This window comes from Spinacia oleracea, chromosome 3 (assembly GCF_020520425.1).
Source record: "Spinacia oleracea cultivar Varoflay chromosome 3, BTI_SOV_V1, whole genome shotgun sequence".
Classification (NCBI taxonomy): domain Eukaryota; kingdom Viridiplantae; phylum Streptophyta; class Magnoliopsida; order Caryophyllales; family Amaranthaceae; genus Spinacia; species Spinacia oleracea.
Genome location: NC_079489.1, coordinates 158,403,684 through 158,425,250, shown reverse-complemented (window position 1 = coordinate 158,425,250; position 21,567 = coordinate 158,403,684). Strand labels below are relative to the sequence as shown.

Sequence of the window (21,567 nt, the reverse complement as noted above, 5' to 3'; positions counted from 1 at the left end):
TTTAACTGATCCAGGCTCATTGGTAAAGATGGTTATGGGCTGGGTTGGGCTGGCCTGGCCCAAGAGTCGACCCAGCATGAAAAAAGCACGGCATGAAGTCATGGGCTTAACCCGTAGCCCAGCCTGGCCCACTACATACTGCCTGGTTATGGCAAATTATTGGAACAGCAGTGTGCATAAGATAAACGAATGTATGTATGTTTACTTTATTAACATGCTTTTAATGATACTAACCAATAAACTATTAGACCCAAACGATTATTTATCCCTAACAACTTGACTCTTTCACCCTTCAAAACTATGTACTATGTTCTTTCTTTACATCCAATTTTAATATTCTTTACCAAGTAATTCTCTCACCCATCAAAACTATGTATTACGGAGTATGTTCTTTCTTTACATCCAATTTTAATATTCTTTACTAAGTATGTTTAATCTATCTAACTTGTGATTACATTGCTATTTTCTACAAGTATATCTAATCTATCAAACTATGTGTAGCCTGAAATTTTGAATAATTTGGACTTTTCATCCCCCAAAAGGTTAGAAGTCATGTTGCTTACCGTATTATCCCATGAGTCCCCAAATTTTTTGGAGTTTTCAACCTCATACCAGTGTGCGAACCAAACACCCCTTTAAATGGATCGGGGTGTTCTTAAGCCAAAAGAGATACAACATACTTAAATCTGAAATGACCAATTTGTGTTTTCACCAAAAACTTGTACCTCAACATATGATAAATTTGTACCTAATGTTATACAGCAAGGACACAAAATTTAGACTTCCCATTTAAACATCTTAACCCGATGGAGGTGGTGGAGGCGGCATTGAAAACTGTTGCTGATATTGCGGCCTTCCAACCATTTGCTGCGCCATTTGCTGAGGTGGAGGTGGTGGCCTCCAACCAGGTGGTGGACCCCCCATTGACATTGGAGGAGGTGGCCTCGCATAACCTTGACCTCCCTGAGGGGGTGGAGGGGGCATCATGTTTGGCGGCTGTAGAGGCCTGTACTGCGGCGGTGGTGGTGGCATCGAGGGTGGCTGTTGGGGCTGCTGCCCCTGCCAAGGGTTGGCCATCTGGCCCATCTGCATTGGTGGAGGGGGGAAAGATCCTACTAGAGGAGGTGGTGGAGGACGGAATTGAGGCATGGGTGGCGGGACCGCACCACCATTTGCAAGAGGTCGTGGAGCAGTAGGTGTAGGTACTGCACCGTTGGCTTGAGGAAGGCTCGGGGGACCACTTGCGAACAAGGTGTGGGGTCTGCTTTTTTGAGTGCCCGGATTGCTTGCGGCGAGAACTCTTTCTGCAAGGAAAGAAGGAATTCTTAGTTAAGTGCTTACGCCTTACGGCCCATTTGGTAGGTGGTAATAAACGGTGAGAATGAGAATAAATCCAAGTGTTATCTGACAAGAAATAAACATCATGATGTCTGTGGTAATGAAATTTTGTCTCAAACTTGGTGTTTTTCTTCATAAATTTGCATTACCACCTAATATCAACCCTCAAGCGGTAATAGATGGTAATGGAAATTTATATAGAAAATGAGATAATTTTGAGTGAAGAAGTATTACCATGGGAATGGATATTGATTTCCATTACAAAATTACATGCAAATTCATTCCCATTGACACAATTTATGGTCGGCTACCAACGGGCCGTTAGTGTATTATGGATTACAAACGAAGATGACTTCTGGAGTAAAGAAAGCTGACCTGCAGGAGTGCCATGTCTCTCCCCCTTTGTATCTTTCTTGTATGCATATGATACCGTAATTTGACGATTACAAAGATATTGGCCGTTCATTGCCTGCAATTCCAAAGAAGTCGTCAAGCTTAAGCCTAATCATAATCTTGGCATGCTGACAAAGCATCACGGGCAAAATTAAGGACTAATTATAACTAATATCAGTTTGAATCAAGAAGCCAACTTGTTATTTCCAGAAAAAAAAAAAAAAAACCATTTTATTGTACCAAGAACATGTTAGAAAAGCTTAATAACAGAACAAGTGAAAGTATATACTAGCCATAAACATGTCAAACAATTCAACTGATGTCATCATATAAAACAAAAGAAGCAATATATCCGTATTTTCCATATAAAAATTTATCCGTATTTTCCATATAAAAATTTATTTCTTGAGGATGAAACGATGAATGAACAAACTTCAATAGGTCTCTAATTATTCCAGAAAACAAATCAACAGAGTGGAGAGGTATTTCAGCTTAGCCACTCCAGTTCCAGAGATGGGAAAAAAGCATAAAAAACTGCAAGTACCTCAATAGCTGCATCAGATGCCTCGAAAGAATCATAACTTATAAATCCAAATCCGCGGGAATTTCCTGTCTCTGGATCTCTCATAATCTGAAAACGAGAATTAACAAGAATCAACATAGTGTAAAATCTAAAGTGTAGCTATTGGATAATCTTTAGTGTAAAATCAAATCCCTCTTGTTCTTTCTGGACTCCATAAGAAACAATGACTAGAAATGGGATATTTTATCGAACAATAGAACCACCCCAAAGATCTATTCCACCTATCAGAGTACTGTTTTTAGCTACGCACATGAAAAATTCAAATATAACTAAACCATTATACCTTCTAGTTTAAGGACGTATAAAATATTGAAAAAAAAGTCAGAATTTTTTTGTAAGGGGGCGAGGGCTTAAATCAAATCCCTCTGTTTCTGTTCCGAAACCAAAAAAAAAAAATCTAGATATAGGATATTATATCAAACAATAGAACCACCCCAAAGCCCTATTCCACCTATCACAGTGTTGTGGTTAGCTATGAACATGAAAAAATTCAATTATCTCTAACCACTATTTTGGAGAACCAATTTGGCTTCATGCCAGGAAGATCAGATGTCATTCATCTTATGAGACAACTAACGGAGAGCTCTCGGAATAAGAAGAACGATTTACATATGGTTTTCATTGGTTTAGAGAAGGCATATGATAAGGTACCGAGGGAAGTACTTGGTGGTGATGATATTCAACTTTCCCCACTAAGATCTACTAGGAGTGGAAGAAATTTCTTGGCCTTGAAACAAGAACTTATAGGACTATGGAACCAATTGTTCTTAGTATGGATTCACTTTGGTTCAAGTTGCAAGACAATGGAGTTAAGTTTGTGACTTATCTTAGTTGGACAGATCAAGGCTTAAGCAAGAGTCCTAAACGGTGTAGGACTACGCTACTTTACTAGTGATTTTATTATTTACTTTATTTTATATCATATTAGGATTCCTAGAGCAAAGTGAATAATTCCTAGAGAGTAGAATTAGAGTAATATATACACCTATATACTCCCTCCGTCCCAAAATTATAGTCCTGTTTTCTATTTCGGACGTCCCAAATTTATAGTCTTGTTTCCTTATTTGGACATTACTTAAACCACTTTCCCATACACTATATTCCATTTTCCCACTTTCCCATACACTATATTCCACTTTTCTTAAAACACGTGTTTTTAGTCAAACATGACTATAATTTTGGGACGGGGGGAGTATATGATAAAACTAAAATAGAATTTTGTATTTGTTTAGAATTAATAAAAGAAAGAGTTGTTACCTATAGGTGTAAACCAGAAGAGTCTAAAGAGCTTTAATGACCCCAAAGAATGCTTATTCTGGTACATACAAGAAAGAAGAGCCTAAATCAAGTACATCATCCATGTGGGATCGATGTACAAAAAGGCTCAAGGCGATTTGTAGTTCCCAGCCCCTTAGGCGAGCCTCAATGCGCCCCGTTGAATAAAAGGTAAAAAAACAAATGTTAAAAAATGGTGTGCGCCTCAAGGTGTGCCTCTGTAGGCCTCTGCCTCATCATAATCACCTCAACTAAACTATAAAAGGTGCTGGTTCCAAATTCCTTGCACCTTTTATACACTGGGTGGGATCCTAATGCTACGCCTAAGATAATAATAGGACCAGAACAGGCTGCTTTGGCTAAGAAGCAATGTTACAAGTGCCAAAGTTTTTGGACATTTCTCTAAGGGATTGTCCTCAAAAGATCTCAATCACGGCCAAAGATCATAAGGTGTTGCTCGCTTTCCTAGAGCAAGAGAAAGAGGATGAGAAAGAAAGACTTCTTTTGACACACCAAGAAGGTAATAAAGAAGGGGAAGACTAGGGATCAGATTTTGAACATGAAGAGAGATGGGAAGATCATGAGTTCGTGAACCCCGAGCCAGATAAAGACACCATGATTCTTAGAAGACACCTTAGGGAAGAAGCTGCCCCGTTGAATGAACAAGAGGACCAAAAGGAAAATCTGTAATATACATAATGCTTAGTGAATGGGAGAGCTTAATTTGATCATTGATGGTGGTTCTTGTCAAATATTGCTTCAAGGATGGTGAATATTTTGAAATTTCCTATTCAAGAGTGTCCAAAGCCTTATCCATTGAACTGGTTGAGTGATAGAGATCCTATACGAGTAAAGAAGCAAGCTTTGGTGGCTTTTTCTATTGGAAACTACAAGGATGAACTTCCAATGGATGAACTTCAGTCCGGTGCTGCTAGGAAGACCGTGGCAGTGGTCAAGGAATGTCAATCGCGCGGGAAAGCAGAACATCTATTATGTACAAAAGGATGGTAAGCGGTTCAGATTCTGGCCTTTACCTCCTAAAGTTATTCCTAGAGAAGATTTAAGCAAGAATAGCTCCTTTCTACTTTCTGTCTCGTTGTGAATTTGAAAATAAATTAAAGCTCAGAAATAAGGGTTATTTTGTCCTTATTAGAGAGAATGTTGAAGGAGAAACTAGTTCAAAAGATCCAACATTACAAAAGTTGCCAGAAAAATACAAGGATGTGTTTCCCGATGATCTGCCTTAAGGTTTACCTCCAATCGAGGAGCAACTAATCCAAACAAGGCAGCCTATAGGTGTAAACCAGAAGAGCCTAAAGAGCTTCAATGACAAGTTCAAGAGTTGATTGATAGAGGCTATGTCCGAGGAAGGAAAAGCCCATGTGCAGTACCGACACTTCATGTTCCCAAGAAAGATGGTACGTGGAGAATGTGTATGGGAGTATGGACAGTAGGGCGGTGAATAGTATCACCATAAAATACAGATTTCCTATGCCAAGGTTAAATGATATGTTGGATGAGCTGTATGGAGTTGCGATCCTCTCTAAGAATGATCTACGTAGTGGATATCACCAAATGCGTATTTGGTAAGGGGATGAATGGAAAACAGCTTTCAAGACTGAGCAAGGGTTGTATGAATGGGTTGTTATGCCCTTTGGTCTTTGCAATGCATCTAACTCCTTCATGAGGTTAATAAACGAGGTACTTCGTTTCTTTCTCAATCGTTTTGTTGTCATTTATTTAGATGATATTCTTATTTACTCTAAGTCAAATGAAGAGCATCTAGATCACCTTAGACAAGTATTTGAAGCATTAAGAATGGGTTGTATGACTGAGCAAGGGTTGTATGAATGGGTTGTTATGCCCTTTGGTCTTTGCAATGCATCTAACTCCTTCATGAGGTTTATAAACGAGGTACTTCGTTCCTTTCTTAATCGTTTTGTTGTCGTTTATTTAGATGATATTCTTATTTACTCTAAGTCAAAAGAAGAGCATCTAGATCACCTTAGACAAGTATTTGAAGCATTAAGAGGACAAAAGTTATATGGGAAAATGGAGAAGTGTACGTTTATAGTGCCAAGTCTCACGTTTTTGGGGTATATAGTAGCCGGAGATGGAGTGAGAGTCGATCCAAAGAAGGTGGAAGCTATTTCGTCATGGCCTACTCCAAGTAATGTGCATGAAGTTCGAAGTTTCCAAGGCTTACCTGGTTTCTAACGTCGGTTTATACGTGATTTTAGCTCGTTTACAGCACAATTAACTGAATTGACTAAAAAAGTGAGTTCGTATCGTCCAGGGCAGCAGCAAAGGCATTTGAAGAAGTGAAGAAAAGAGTATGTAATGTTCCTGTTTGAGCTTTGCCTAACTGTGATTAATTGTTTGAGGTTGAGACCGATGCAAGTGGGGTTGGTACTGGGGCTGTTTTACAACAAGAAAAGTGTCCAATTGCTTTTTTAGTGAGAAATTGAACAGTGCTAAATTGAAATGTTCTACTTATGACAAATAATTCTATGCACTCGATTGAGCTTTGGAGCATTGGAGTCATTATTTGCAACCAGAACCATTTGTTCTACATTCATATCATGAGAGTTTGAAGCATATTCATGGCCAACAAAAGCTCAATGTGAAGCATGCCAAGTGGGAGTTTCTACAATCTTTTACTTTTTCTCTGAAGTATAATTGTATAAAGAAGGAAAAGAAAATTTTCTAGCAGATGCTTTATCAAGGAGGTATTATTTGCTTGCTGTTATGGAAGCTTGTATTTTGGGCTACACTACGAGAAAGATGAGAAGCACAATATTAAGTTAATGATGGATCTCTATTCAAGAGAAACAAACTTTGCATACCTAAATGTGGGTTTTAGAGAGCTTTTGATTCGTGAAGTTCATGCTGGAGGTATAGCCGGTCAGTTTGGTATTCAATAGACATATGAGCTTCTAAGTGAACAATTCTATAAGCCTGGAATGAACAAGGATGTGCAACAAGTTGTGAAGTGGTGCGCTACATGTCATAAGGATAAGAGTTCTTTTCATTAGGGACAATAAGCACCAAGACACCACTTCCTGTCCATGCTGCACCATGATTAGTGTAAGCATGGATTTTGTTTTGGGTTTACCAAGAACACCAAGAGGGATGGATTTGATTATGGTTGTGGTAGACGATTCTCAAAAATGGCACATTTTATCCCTTGCCAAATACAAGATGATACTTTGTACGTTGCAGATCTATACTACATGGAAATTGTAAGTTTGGAAGAGCTTGTGGAAGCTAGTTGGTACTAAACTACTCTTTCGTACGTCTCATCATCCACAAACAGATGGACAAACTGAAGTTACCAATTGTACATTGGGTACTCTACTTCAACGCCTAGTGAGTAAGACTACAAAGGACTGGGATACACGGCTAGCATATGCTGAATTTTCTTACTATAGGACGCCTTCGAGTACTACGGGTGATTCTCCATTTGAGATTATATATGGAATCAATCCATTTCTACCTATTGACTTGGCTAAACTACCTAAAAAGGAACAAGCACATTTTGATGCCAAGAGTAGGCATGAAGCTTTTATGAAGACTTGCGAACAAGTGAAGGCTAGAATTGAAACGATGAATGTTAAGTAAAAGGAGCGAGCTAATAGAAATCGGAAGCCAAAAAAGTTCACAAGAGAGGAGACCTGGTGTGGCTTAACTTACAAAAGGAAAGACTTCCCGAAAGAAGAAAGAACAAGCTCCGGAGAGCCGATGGCCCTTTCAAGGTGTTGGAAAGATTTGGGGACAATGCATACAAAATTGAGTTCCCGGATACTTATGGAGGGGTAAGTAGTACATTTAACGTGGGAGATTTGAGCCTTTACCTAGATGATGAGATTTGAAGGGCAAATTCTTGTAAAGAAGGGGAGAATGATGAGATTCAACATGCCCCATTAAGATCTACTACGAGCGGAAGAAATTATTGGGCTTCAAACAAGAACTTATTGGGACTATGGAACCAAACGGTCATGGTTTGGATTCATTTGGGTTCAAGTTACAAGACAATGAAGTTAAGTTTGTGACTTGTGTTAATTGGATTGATAAGACTGAAGCAAGAGTCCTAAACCATGTAGGGCTAAGCTAGTTTACTAGTTATTTTATTATTTACTTTATTTTATATCCTATTAGGATTCCTAGTTAGAATAGAATAAGATTAATACATACACCTATATATATGGTGTAACTCGCATAGGATTTTTATCTGTTTTTGTGTTAAATATTAAATAAAAGAAAAAGTTGTCTGAAAGTTCTATTCAAATATTGTAGAGGCAAATGAGATGTTGTCTAGTTGAAGCTCAAGTCATTGCCTTGTGGTTCACCTTAGGATTCGTAGAATTCTAGGCCTATCCTACGACGAATCAACCAGTTTCGTATTAGTGGGCTTTGACAAGGAAAGGCATTTCGCAGCAGAAATATATTGACATCATCAAAGACGTGTATAAAGGAGGTAACATTGGAGTGCATCAAGATAGTACACTGTGGTGCATGTTGTTTGAAGGTGCGGGGACGGTGTGGGGACGGGAAAGTAAGTTGGAAATATGGAGACATACGTTGGAATCTCGTGGCTTTAAGTTGAGCAGAAGTCACACGTAACATTTGGAGTGTAAGTTGAGAGATAGGGACGATGATCACCTTGGATGGGAGGCTTGTTGAAGGTTCAAATTTCTTTCGCTACCTAGGATCTGTTATTCAAAAGGATGCGGAGTTGGATGGAGATGTCGTCTATAGAATTAAATCAGGTTGGTTGAAGTGAAAAGTGCTACACGATTTCCATGTGATCCAGGCATGCCCAAAAATAGAAGGGGAAATTCTATCATACGCCAAATAGACCTGGTACAGAATGTTAGGTTGTGAAACAATGTTACATTTATAAGATGAATAGCAAAGATGTGTATTTTGCGTAGGATGTGTGACCATACAAAAAAAGATCGCGGAATGAGGTGATTAGGAAAAAAAATAGGTGTTACACCGATAGGGAACAAGATGAGGGAAAATCTACCAAGGTGGTTGATCATGTAAGACGAAGGTCAAATGGTCCGCCTGTTAGAAGGATTGAAGAATGGAAAACTGATGGAATTGTGAGTGATAGGTGAAGACCAAATTTAACATGGAAGAAGGTGATTGAGAGTGATATGAGTTTTTTGTAGATTGAGGAAAATATGACGTTAGATAGGGCGGGGTGGAGGAAGATTATACAACACATGCCGACGACTCAACAAGACTTCTTTTTCCTCTCTTTTTTTCTTTTTCTATTTTCTTTGCAAACTTCTCTCATTGTCTAATTCTTTTTTTTTTAAACATATTTACACCTTTTCTTCAAATAAACCTATTTTGTTTTCATGTTCCCTCTTTTTTCACGCCCATGTGCGGCACCGGCTCTTCATGTTCCCAAGAAAGATGGTACCTGGTGAATATGTTGACAATGTTGACAGTTGGGCGGTGAATAATATCACTAAAAAATTACAGATTTCCGATGCCAAGGTTAGATGATATGTTGGATGAGCTGTATGGAGCTACGATATTATCTAAGATTGATCTACGTAGTGGATATCACCATATGCGTACTGGGGAAGGGGATGAATGGGAAACAACTTTCAAGACTAAGCAAGGGTTGTATGAATGGGTTGTTATGCCCTTTGCAATGCCCCTAGCTCCTTCATGAGGTTAATGAGCGGGTTACTCCGTTCCTTTCTTAATCGTTTTGTTGTCGTTTACTTAGATGATATTCTTATTTACTCTAAGTCAAAAGAAGAGCATCTAGATCATCTTAGACGAGTATTTGAAGCATTAAGAGGACAAAAGTTATATGGGAAAATGGAGAAATGTACGTTTCTACTGCCAAGTCTCACGTTTTTGGGGTATATAATAGCCGGAGATGGAGTTTGAGTTGATCCAAATAAGGTGGAAGCTATTCTACATGGCCTACTCCAACTAAGTTGCATGAAGTTCGAAGTTTCCAAGGCCTAGCTAGTTTCTATCGTCGGTTTGTACGTGATTTTAGCTCGTTTACAACATCATTAACTGAATTAACTAAAAAAGTGAGTTTGTATGGTCGTTTGAAGAAGTGAAGAAAAGACTATGTAATGCTTCTGTTTAAATTTGCCTAACTGTGATAAATTGTTCAAGATTGAGACGTTGGAATTGGGGCTGTTTTACAACAAGAAAAGCATCCAATTGCTTATTTTAGTGAGAAACTGAACAGTGCTAAATTGAAATGTTCTACTTGTGACAAATAATTCTATGCAATAGTTCGAGCTTTGGAGCATTGGAGTCATTATTTCCGGCCTAAACCATTTGTTCTACATTCAGACCATGAGAGTTGAAGCATATTCATGGCCAACAAAAGCTCAATGTGAGGCATGCCAAGTGGGTAGAGTTTGTACAATCTTTACCTTTTCTTCGAAGTATAAAAGAAAAGAAAATGTTGGTGGCAGATGCTTTATCAAGGAGGTATTATTTGCTTGCTATGATGGAATCTCGTATTTTGGGCTCTGATTTAATAAAGGAACACTACGAGAAAGATGAGGATTCAACCAGAAGCACAATATTCAGTTAATGATGGATTTCTCTTTAAGAGAAACAAACTTTGCATGCCTAAATGTGGAATTAGAGAGCTAGCCGGTCATTTTGGTATTCAATAGACATATGAGATTCAAAGTGAACAATTTTTATTGGCCTAGAATAATAAAGATGTGCAACAAGTTGTGGAGCGGTGCGCTACATGTCATAAGGCTAAGAGTTCTTTTCATACGGGAATTTAAACACCTCTTTCTGTCCCGAATGCACCATGGATTAGTGTAAGCATGCATTTTTTTTGAGGTTTAACAGGAACACCAAGAGGGATGGATACTATTATGGTTGTGGTAGAAAAATTCTCTAAAATGGCACATTTTATCCCTTGCCAAAAAACAGATGATGCTTTGTATGTTGCAGATCTATACTACAAGGAAATTGTGAGTTTGCACGGGATACCTAAAAGTACAGTTTCCGGCTACAAAGTTTTTAAGCTATTTTTGGAGGAGTTTGTGGAAGCTAGTTGGTAGTAAACTACTCTTTCCTACGGCTCTATCATCCACAAACTGAAGTTACCAGTCATACATTGGGTATTCTACTTCGAGGCCTAGTGAGCAAGACCAAAAAGGATTGGGATACACGGCTAGCACATACTGAATTTGCTTACTGTGGGACGCCTTCAAGTACTACGGGTGATTCTCCAGTTCAGATTGTTTATGGAATCAATCCATTTCTACCTATTGACTTGGCTAAACTAACCAAAGAGGGACAAGCACATTTTGATGGCAAGAGTAGACAGGAAGCTTTTACGAAGACTTGTGAACAAGTGAAGGCTAGAATTGAAAAGATGAATGCTAAGTAGATGGAGCGGGCTAATAGGAATCGAAAGCCTCAAGTTCACAAGAACGGAGATCAATTGTGGCTTAACTTACGTAAAGAAAGATTTCCCGAAAGAAGAAAGAACAAGTTTGTGCCGGGAGTCGATGGCCCTTCAGGGTGTTGGAAAGATTTGGGGACAATGCATACAACGGTGAGTTCCCATATACTTATGGAGGGGTAAATAGTACATTTATGTGGGAGATTTGAACCCTTACCTAGATGATGAGAATTTAAGTGCAAATTCTTGTAAAGAAGGGGAGAATGATGAGATTCAACTTACCAAGTAAGATCTACCAGGAGTGGAAGAAATAAATTTCTTAGGGCTTGACACAAGAACTTATTGGGACTATGGAACCAATTGTTCTTGGTTTGGATTCACTTGGGTTCAAGTTACAAGACAATGGAGTTAAGTTTGTCACTTGTCTTAATTGGATTCACCTGAAGCAATAGTCCTAAACCGTGTAGGACTAAGCTAGTTTACTAGTTATTTTATTATTTACTTTATTTTATATCCTATTAGGATTCCTGGAGCACAGTATTCCTAGTTAGAGTAGAATTAGAGTATTGTATACACCTATATATATGGTGTAACTCACATAGAATTTTGTATCAGTTTTTGCGTTAAGAATTAATAAAAGAAAGAGTTATCTGACAATTCTATTCAGATACTGTAGAGAGACTCGTTGAGTTTTGCAAACTAGACGTTGTCTAGTTAAATCTCAAGTCGTTGCTTTGCGGTTCACCTAAGGATTCGTAGAATTCTAGGCCTATCCTACGATGAATCAAATAGATTTGTATCAGTGCTTTAACAGGGAAAGGCATTTCGCAGCGGAAATATATTGATATTATCAAAGACATGTTTACGGGAGCTAGAACTAGTGTGCGGACCAGGAAAGACATAGGACTTTCCTACCACGATTAGAGTGCACCAAGGTTCCACACTCAGCCCTTTTCTCTTTTCCATAGTAATGGACGATTTGACAAGTTCAATTCAAGATAGTATGCCATTATGCATGTTGTTTGTAGGTGTCGATGAACTAGGTAGCACTGATACGGATACGGGAACGGATACGGGTACGGAAAACGGCAAAACTAAAATTTCAAAAAACGGGTACGGTTTGGATTCGGCAAAAAAAAAAAAAAATATATATATATATATATATATATATATATATATATATATATATATATATATATATATATATATATATATATATATATATATATATATATATATATATATATATATATATATTACCTTAATTTTTAATAGAAAGATAACCTAAAGAAAAAGGTGAATGAAAAGATAAAAGTAATTTTTTTTTTTTGGTGAAAACATAAAAGTAAATAGTAATACTCTGTAGTGGGCTTGGTAGTTGGCTGCAACATCACAGTCACATGCTTTACAATAAAGTTGTACATATTCTATAGATACTTCTATAATAATAAAACAAAAAGTCCCACCTGGCAATAGTGCTTTAATTCTTTAAGTGTTTTTTTATTTATTTAATAATTATGTAGCTTTTAAAGGGTTTGACTACTTCTCCCCTTTCTCTCTCTTCTATGCCGTTAATTGTTTCTCCTCTGCTATGTCGTCGATTGTTTCTCCTCTGTTACTTTCAACTTTCAAAGGACTTCTTAAAACCAAAGATTCCTCCGGGGATCGCATAGCAGATGATATTATCATCGTCGCCGCGGGCTCGGCCGGTGTCCCTTGTGGTGGATCCCCCGCGGTCATCCTCGGTGCTTGAACCGTCGTCATCCTCAGTGCTTGAATTTTTAGATCTAGATCTGAGAAAAATAGAGGAAGAAGAGGGAGGGGTACGTCTTACAGCTTTAAACTCTGTCCCCAAAACGTCCCCATCAACCTCCATAGCCGTCCCCTACTGAACCTGCCGTCCCCACCATTCAAGAGTCGTCCAGGGGACGTTTTTCCGATGTATACGTCCTGAACCCGTACCGTACCCGTCCCCGGTACGGGAAACGGCACTCCGGAAAAGTACCCGTGCTTCATAGTCGATGAACGAAAGAAGATGTGGGAACTGGGAAGTAAGTTGGAATTACGGAGACATACGTTGGAATCTCGCGGCTATAAGTTGAGCAGAAGTAAGACATAATATTTGGAGCGTAAGTTTAGTGGTAATAGAAGCAAAGAGATAGGAAAGATGATCACCTTAGATGGGAGACCTGTTGGAGGTTCAAATTTCTTTCGCTGTCTAGGATCTATTATCCAAAAGGATGGGGAGTTGGATGGAGATGTAGCACATAGAATTAAATCAGGTTGGTTGAAGGAAAAGTGCTACAGTGTTTAGATGTGATCAAGGCATGCCCCATAGATTGAAGGGGAAATTCTATTGTAAGCCAATTAGATCTGCAGTATTATATTATATGGTACAGAATATTGGCCAGCTTGGGGTGTGAAACAATATTACATTCAGAAGATGAATGTGGCGAAGATGCGTATGTTGCGTTGGATGTGTGGCCATGCAAGAAAGGATCGGTAAGGAATGAGGTGAGAAGAGATGAGGGAGAATCGACTAAGGTGGTTTGGCCATGTAAGACGAAGGCCAAATAATGATTCGATTAGAAGAATTGAAGAATGGCAAACAGATGGAATTGTGAGGGGTATGTGAAGACCAAATTAAACTTGAAATAGGGTGATTGAGAGTGATATGAGTTTTTTGGGGATTAGGAAAATATGACTTTAGATAGGGCGGAGTGGAGGGAGATAATACATGTTGAGCACTCAAATGACTTATTTTTCCTCTCTTTCTCTTTTTTTCTTTTTCTATTTTCTTTGCAACCTTCTCTCTTTTTCTAAGTCTTTTTTATCAAAACATAGTCACGCCTTTTCTTCAAATAGGCCTATCTCGTGTTTACTCTCCTTAAAATAACCTTTTTTCTTACTTTACAATTAGCAAGCGGTTCCTTATGGTCAGTTCATGTTAGTTGGCCCCAATCATTTTGGGACTACGGTATGGTTGTTGTTGTTGTATCACTAACCACTATTTCTACCTTCTAGTTTAAGAGTATATAAAAAAACAAAAAATAACAAAAAACATCACTTTTTATTTAAGGGGGTGAGGGTTACAATTCTTACGAAGGCACCTCCTTAAAAGAAATGGTTATGTTCAAAACTACATTACGTAATAGATAAGTTACTCTCTAACTGCATTCTCCAACACTTTTGGAAACTGCGGTCAAACGGCCTTTTCAATCAAAGGTCTAGTAGAAACCACCTCTTTACAAGGTCCAATTGTTGTAACGGACACTGCATAGAATGATAGAGCTGACACCATTTGAAGGTGGGAACCCAAAAGAATGGTTTTCTTAAAAATACAACTATTGTAATGTTATAAAAGATCAAGGGAAGTTCTAGAAAATAGTACTACATCAAGCATCAGAAGTACTTGCACAAAATTCAAGATAGAAGAAATTATAGATATATTGAATACTTTCCTGAAGCTTTAGTGCGGATGACAGAAAACTAAGAGCACTAGAGCAGGGAATGATAAAGATAGCAAGAGCTATATCAAGCATAGGTATATCCAATTTATATGTTCTAGTCATAGAATTAAGACAAGTGCAGACTTCTACATTGATCATATAAACAATTGGAACTCGGGAATCTAGTATCCACCATGATGAATATATTCAAAGAAAAAAAAATCACAGAAGAAATTGCAAAATCAATAGCTGATGAGCACTTGAGCAGTACTACATGGAAAACCTACACAAGTTAAATTAAACATTACCTTGGGATTTGTAACAATTACTCCAAACGCACTGAAAGTGTCATAAAGTAGTTTCTCATCGACATCCTTCAAAAAAAAGGGAAATAGAATTCAAAGTCAAATTACTGTGAAAGAACTCTGCAGAAACGAAAAAGGCAAGTGACAGAAAGCATTTGTGTAAAAAACATTGAAAAAGAGGTAATAATAGGTCTTACAGGGTCCAGGTTCCCAACAAAGAGATTTGCTCCAACATCCAAGCTCTTTTTGTCTTGAGAAGCCTATACAAGGGCGAAAGGGAGAAAATCAGTTAGGATATAAGCATTCACAGATTTGAGTACTTAACACGGACTGATGGACGTCCTCATATGAAAAAGAAAAACGCATTAAACCATTACATCCCATGACGACAAACAAAGTCCAGGATACCTTATTTACACGTATAGGTTTCCCATAGAGCTTGATCATATTAAGAACTTTAATTGCCTGCATTACAGAGGAAGATATATGGTCATGATCACAAGTATGATTTCTAATACTAAATCATTGTCAACCATGTCAAAAGTTACACGGGCAGCTACTAAGAAAAAAGGGCATACATAGTCAGCATCTTCTTCGCTACGAAATTCTACGAATCCATAACCTTGATGAAGGCTTGTTACTCGATCTTTCGGCACATAGACATTCACTGCAGATAAAGTTAGACAATTATTATTCATAAAATGTTTAATTATAAGAGAAACACAAACCATTGACTTGTAGAAAGATTACCAACAGGGCCTGCTTGAACAAACAATTCCCACAGTAACTCTTCAGTCACCTGCAACATAACAATCAACAAGTATTATCAACGGAAAGTTTTTTTTGCAGGATTATTCAATCAAGTACAAGATTATGTTAATCTCATCTCAGAAAAATATGTATTCCACTTTTAAAGTAGCCCACTTAGAGTAAAACCATAACTTCCTATTACCAGGCTACGTGAATATAAACCTTAAATTATCTGTTTTTAACTGCAGAGACAGCTCATAAATAGATAGTTAAGGAATCCCTAAAAAACATTCCTGTGAACTAGGGGCCAGTTCAGCAGGGTTGTGGGCTACTGGGATTTTCCTGCCATATGTCACCGCAAACCCCCCCCCCCCCCCCCCCAATATGCAACATCCTTTACAGATGAAGAGCAGCACTCAGCAGCCCGAAAAAGCAAGAAGCCTGTTGCCTTTTACCTTGTAACCTTCCAGAGTATGTTTAACAATTTGTTAAAAGTGGACTTGAAACCATTACAGAGTTTGTTTAACAATAGGGCACGTGTGGACCGAGGGTAACGCATTAAAGGGTAATAAAAGTCAAACTAAGAAATAATAACTTGATTGGAGGTGATGAATTGACAAGGGATGAAGTGGTGGTAAAGAGAATAAGCTAGTGTTAATTAGAAAAAAGGAAAAGGAATGAAGAATAGTTACCCTCGCTATGGAATTAATTGTTGTCCACCATCCCAGATTCCCCCTTCATCCATTCTCCTCACAACACCACCACTTCTCATCATAACACAACCACATCACCCTCCTTGCAAGAATGCAACCACCTTCGTTTACCTTCATTTCCCTTTTATTAAAGTGGTTGGACTTTTATTACTACCCCTTTAACTATTACCATTGCAAAACTCAGCAAACTACCGTAAATTTTCAGCTTACCCTTCCTCTTCTCAATATACCCTAATTTAGATAGAGACCAATTCGCTGACTGTTGCTTCCGTTTTTTCTCTAGTTCTTATTGTAATTGAGCAGGATTCAAGAAGTGCACAAAACCCACGAACTAAAATTGCAGGAACCGTACTACTACCCGCAAACAAGTTGCAGCATTGTACTCCCCAAAAGCAGAAAATAAAAGATTACTAGTCAGTTATGCTACAAATCAAAATCAAGGAACCCAAACATACCAAAACCCTCAGACCCACTAAAATCGTTCACAAATACATAGAACTTGGCTGGAATTACAGAGTAATTACTCGATTAAGCTCAACGCCACTAAAATCTTTCACAAATGCATACATTTTGCCGGAATTACAGAGTAATTACTCGATGAAGCTCACTTAAAAGACGATTAATTATGAACCCAGAAAAATTCTACAACCAGCATACACAATCAAAACCTAAACTAACAAAAGAGTCAATCGAAGTAGTAAAAATGAACCCCAAAAAAAACCTAGGAGAGAGAAAAGGAAGGTGAAAGTGGGGGAAACCTGGGCGTCCAGGTTATTAATTAATCGTCTTTTACCAAGAATCTCAGCCCCACTAAAATTGTTCACAAATACATAAATTAGGCCGGAATTACAGAGTAATTACTTGATTAAGCCAAGTCCCACTAAAATCATTCACAAATAAATAAAATTTGGCCGTAATTACTCGATTAAGCTCACTTAAAAGACGATTAATTATGAACCCAGAAAATTCTACAATCGGCACACAAACTCAAAACCTGAACTAATAAAGAATCTATCGAAGTAGTAAATATGAACCAAAAAAACCTAGGAAAGATAAAAGGAAGGTGAAAATGGGGAAAACCTGGGCGTCGAGGTTACCGACATAGGCGGTAGCATCTTGGTTTCTCTCAGCAGAGTGTTGGCCGAGAAGATTGGCTCCTACTCCGGGAGCTATTCGAGTCGTCATTCCTTTTCTCTCTCTTCTCAACTTCGACGATTTTCGGGGATGAATTACCGGCTACCGGCGATGTTTGGGAGGGAAGAGTTGAGAAAGAAACCCCAGAAAAAAGAGCGACAAATTAAGGGATTTTTTTGACGAAGGGTTTAAGACGGTTAACTATTGTCCAGCCCGGCCCGGGTGATGCTTCGGGTGTTTAAGTGTTAAGTTGTTAACTACGGAGTATTGTCCAGCCCGGCCCGGTGATGCCTCGGGTATTTAAGATGGTTGACTATTGTCCAGCCCAGCCCGGGTGATGCTTTAGGTTTTTAAGATGGTTAACTATTGTCCAGCCCGGCCCAGATGATGCCTCGGGTGTTTATGACTTTATGGTAAGTACGGAGTACTTCGTATGACGTGCGTGATTAAAAGCATAGTCATGTTGGAATTTGTTAGATCAACGCACGGTGAAAAGTCTAATTCATTGATTCACGATTTAACTTTTGATGGGCGGTTTTTTAAATAATGTACTTCGTATTTGTTTGATTTATGTGGATGTCGTGCGGAGTATGATATTTTATCAATGAATTAATTGATTATAAACAAAATGTTTTAGGAAGTTTTCTCATAGGAATGTTGATGAACCAGATACGGAGTATGGGTTATATTAGATTTACATCCTGCAGAACTACCACGAAATATTAGGTCAAAACAACGTAAATGGAACAAAATACTAGTGATTTGTTTAACTAGTCTAGTTACTTTTTAGTCCAAAGTTAACCTTGTTCAGTTAGCGCAAGAAATCTTCTCCATGATTGTGGCCAAAGTTGACCTGTACTTTCTCCATTCTCAAATGTTAATCTTATTTGACTTTTCCACATGCTTCAACTTAACGGTTAAACGTAAATATATTCAAATATGTACGTTAAAAAAAAAAAAAGATATTGTAAAACTATACATCAAGGCGGGTTAACAAGATTCCACATAAATATATTTTGAAATATATGTTGGAAATAATTTTGAACTTCACTCGTGAATAGTGACAGATCCCAAACAGGAGTAACATTTGAGAATGTAGAGAGCAGTACTATTTGTAATATTTGACTCGTTTAGACTCACAAGTCACAAACACAACAAGTGAAGTATTAGATAGTCTTAGACTACTCAAAGTTTTCATACGAGGGGAAAATGATGAAGAAAACTCTCCTCATCATCTCCCATCCATGAGGAAGAAGTCATTTCTTCACGAGGAAGATTAAATCTAGTAAAAATGTGAGGAAGAATGGGCATTAACGCATGTACAAGTGGGTATTACTGAAGGTGGTAATTTACATCGGCAAGTGTAGTCCAAAACGCGTTGTTTTGGGTTTCAATCAGCATAAAAGGTCCAACTTCCAACATCAATAGGGTGCGTCAACGCCACGAGTAGGAGAGCGACAACAAGGAATGAAAGGATGACACGTGTCCTTGTAAGCGTGTTGGCAAAACGACAATTCAATATTTAAAACGACAATTCAGTGCTAAATTTCAATTGTGTCACGTAAATGAGAGCGGTGAAAGTATATCGTTAAAAATTGACAGAATTCACCTTAATCTTTTGGGAAATAATCCAGCCATGCAACAGTTTTTATGAACAAAAGAAGGAATGCTCCTCAGCCAGAAATCCCATGATATCTGAAGGAACTTTTCTGATGGCAACAGGCAACAGGCAACTTAACATACTCAAATAGAGCCAAATACTAGGATTTGGATTGACTCAAGAATGAGTATAGTTACCCCATTAGTCGACTAGACATAACCAAAATCAGAGGATGAATTAGTTCATCTTCATGAGAAACAAATCACAACCCTGTGGTTAAAGATGCATCCATTACTAACACAAACATATAGAATGAGAATTGCTGGCTGAAAAGTATAAAATGAGCTTCAATGATGGAGTATTCAATATAGAAATGGAGCAAAACTGTAAGATATACAAAGTAAGTCATATAACAATAATATGGAGTAATTATTTGCATTGCACTATAAATAATGACAATGATATTCACCAGTTTGGTTTACAATGGACTTCAGAAAATCTGAATCCTCCAAAATCACAAAGGTATAAAACAGTCAAACACAGCAATATTAAAAAACCTATTCTATCAAAGTGAAAGGGGAAGCATAAACTTGGGTCAAATCATAGCTTTAGTCTGTTTTGAAGTAGATAAATACCTTCTCCTGAATCGCAAAACGAGTTATCAGCAGTTCTGCACAGTTTTTTGACCACTGTCGGAATCCTATTCTGAATCCTGTTCTTTCGAGTTCAATAATCTGTGCCTTTACACGGTTAACCCGTGCCCTCCCACGGTTAAGGTCACAAGAAAAGCAGCATTTTATGAGGTGTTGACGGCCCGTTTGGTAGTCGGCCATAAATGGTGTCAATGGGAATCAATGTATATGTAAATTTATAAGGAAAATCGATATTCATTTCCATGGTAATGCTAGTTCACTCAAAATTGCTATTTTTCTTTAAATTTTCGTTATCATCCATTCCATCTGGGGAGTGTTATTAGGTGGGAATGTAAATTTATGAAGAAAGACATCAAGTTTGAGATAAAATTTCATTACCATGACATCATGATGTTATTTTCTTGCCAAATAACACTTAGATTTATTCTCATTCCCACCATTTATTACCGGCTACCAAACAGGCCGTAATACATTTCATGATCAATTGAGCACCACTATTTTGCAACCTCTTCCACTTCAGGCACAACAGGAGAAGGTCCTTCAGAAGCCAAACCAAGTTCTACCTCAAGTTTCTTCCAAGCATTCAGAACATTACTTGGGAACTTCTTCTTAACAGTTCGAATCAACCCCTTTGCATCCTTCCTATTCTTCTTCTCCACTAACCCTTCCACTAAAACCTTCAAAGTTGCAAAATCAGGAATCTTGTTATGAAAAACACTCCTCTTGAACACATCATAACCAGTCCCAAAATCCCCATTCTTACACAGATAATGAACCAAAGTCCTAAATGTTGCAGCTTTCGGCTTAAATCCACTTGCCTCTAACTCTTGGTAAAGCTTCATAGCTTCATCAATCCTCTCATTTCTACAATAGCTAGTTAACAAATAATTATAACTAATTGTATCTGGTGTCAAACCTACAGCAGCCATGTCCTCAATCAACTTCTTAACCCCTTCTGGTTCACCACCATGTGCATGACCAATCCTAACATTATAAGCTGCAACATCAATTGGACAACCCTTCTTCACCATTTCATTCCAAACACATTCAGCTTCATCATGTTTCCCTTTCTTATACAATGCATCAAAAATAGTTGTGTAAGTCACAGCAGTAACCTCAATACTGTTCTTCTCCATTTCTTCCAATGTTTTTAAGGCTAATTCAGGATCCCCCTTCTCACAGAAACTCTTGATCAAAATCCCATAAGAAACCTTATCAGGGGCAAATCCATGTCTCTTAGGCATTTCGTCGAACAGTTGGGGTACATTATCAAACAACTTAGAATGATTACAAGCAGAAAGCAATGCATTGAAAGAAAGAGCTGTTCTTGGAGTACCCAGTTCCTCCATTTGATTAAAAGTGTTTAAGGCGTGATCATACATACCTGCTTTGCCATAACATCGGATCAAAGTACAGAGAAAAGGCTCTTGAGTGATCTTGGGGTTGTTCTTGTGGGCTTCGATGAGGGTTTCTATGTCGGTGAAGCGACGAGCTTTTGCGAGGCGTTGGACGGTGAGTTCCTGGGCGTAGCGAGAGGAGGAAGGGGAAGTGTAATGATCGGAAACAGAGGAGTAGATTTGTAAGGCTTTGTCAGGGTCGTGCTCTGTTCTTAGCTTGAATTTTGCTTTGGAGATTGAAATTGAAGGTGTGGTGGCGGTGGTGGTGGTGGTGGTGGTGGAGGAAATGGTGGTGGCGGAGGTGGTGGAGAGTTGACGAACAAGACGAATGGAGCGAGAAAATGACATTCTTTTGCTGCAACAATGGCAGGGTTGAAGATGATTTGAGTAGATGGGGATGAGAAATGAGAGGACAAATGAGGGTTTAGGGTTTTAGGTCTTTTGAAAATCCTAAAATGGGACTTTTATTAAACCATGTTTAAATTATTAGTATTTTTGAAGCTTTTCGAGCATTTGTTCTGAGGATCTTTTGGATAAAACCACCTTTTAAAGTTCAA

General features: G+C 38.2%; 2 protein-coding genes across 2 annotated transcripts; both read right to left on the bottom strand.

Moving 5' to 3' along the window:
- Positions 1-680: 680 nt before the first annotated feature.
- Positions 681-17,530, bottom strand: LOC110791630 (uncharacterized). Its single transcript, XM_021996397.2, has 9 exons — positions 17,307-17,530; positions 15,514-15,562; positions 15,342-15,430; positions 15,172-15,228; positions 14,961-15,023; positions 14,767-14,832; positions 2,276-2,362; positions 1,714-1,807; positions 681-1,304 (listed from the first exon to the last, which is right to left on the bottom strand). The coding sequence occupies exons 1-9, from the start codon at positions 17,409-17,411 to the stop codon at positions 799-801; spliced, it is 1,116 nt and encodes a 371-aa protein (XP_021852089.1). The 5' UTR covers positions 17,412-17,530; the 3' UTR covers positions 681-798.
- A 1,840-nt stretch (positions 17,531-19,370) lies between these two features.
- On the bottom strand, positions 19,371-21,481 carry LOC110791631 (pentatricopeptide repeat-containing protein At4g36680, mitochondrial). Its single transcript, XM_021996398.2, has one exon. It carries the CDS (start codon positions 21,356-21,358, stop codon positions 20,108-20,110), a length of 1,251 nt encoding a protein of 416 aa, XP_021852090.1. The 5' UTR covers positions 21,359-21,481; the 3' UTR covers positions 19,371-20,107.
- Positions 21,482-21,567: the final 86 nt, after the last annotated feature.

Excerpts from the sequence above, each read along its gene's own strand:
- LOC110791630 (XM_021996397.2), bottom strand. The coding sequence starts at position 17,411 with ATGACGACTCGAATAGCTCCCGGAGTAGGAGCCAATCTTCTCGGCCAA. Across the intron at positions 15,024-15,171 it reads AACCTATACGTGTAAATAAG|GCTTCTCAAGACAAAAAGAG; the intron begins GTATCCTGGACT and ends GCCCTTGTATAG. Across the intron at positions 1,808-2,275 it reads CATCTGATGCAGCTATTGAG|GCAATGAACGGCCAATATCT; the intron begins GTACTTGCAGTT and ends TTGGAATTGCAG.
- LOC110791631 (XM_021996398.2), bottom strand. The coding sequence starts at position 21,358 with ATGTCATTTTCTCGCTCCATTCGTCTTGTTCGTCAACTCTCCACCACC.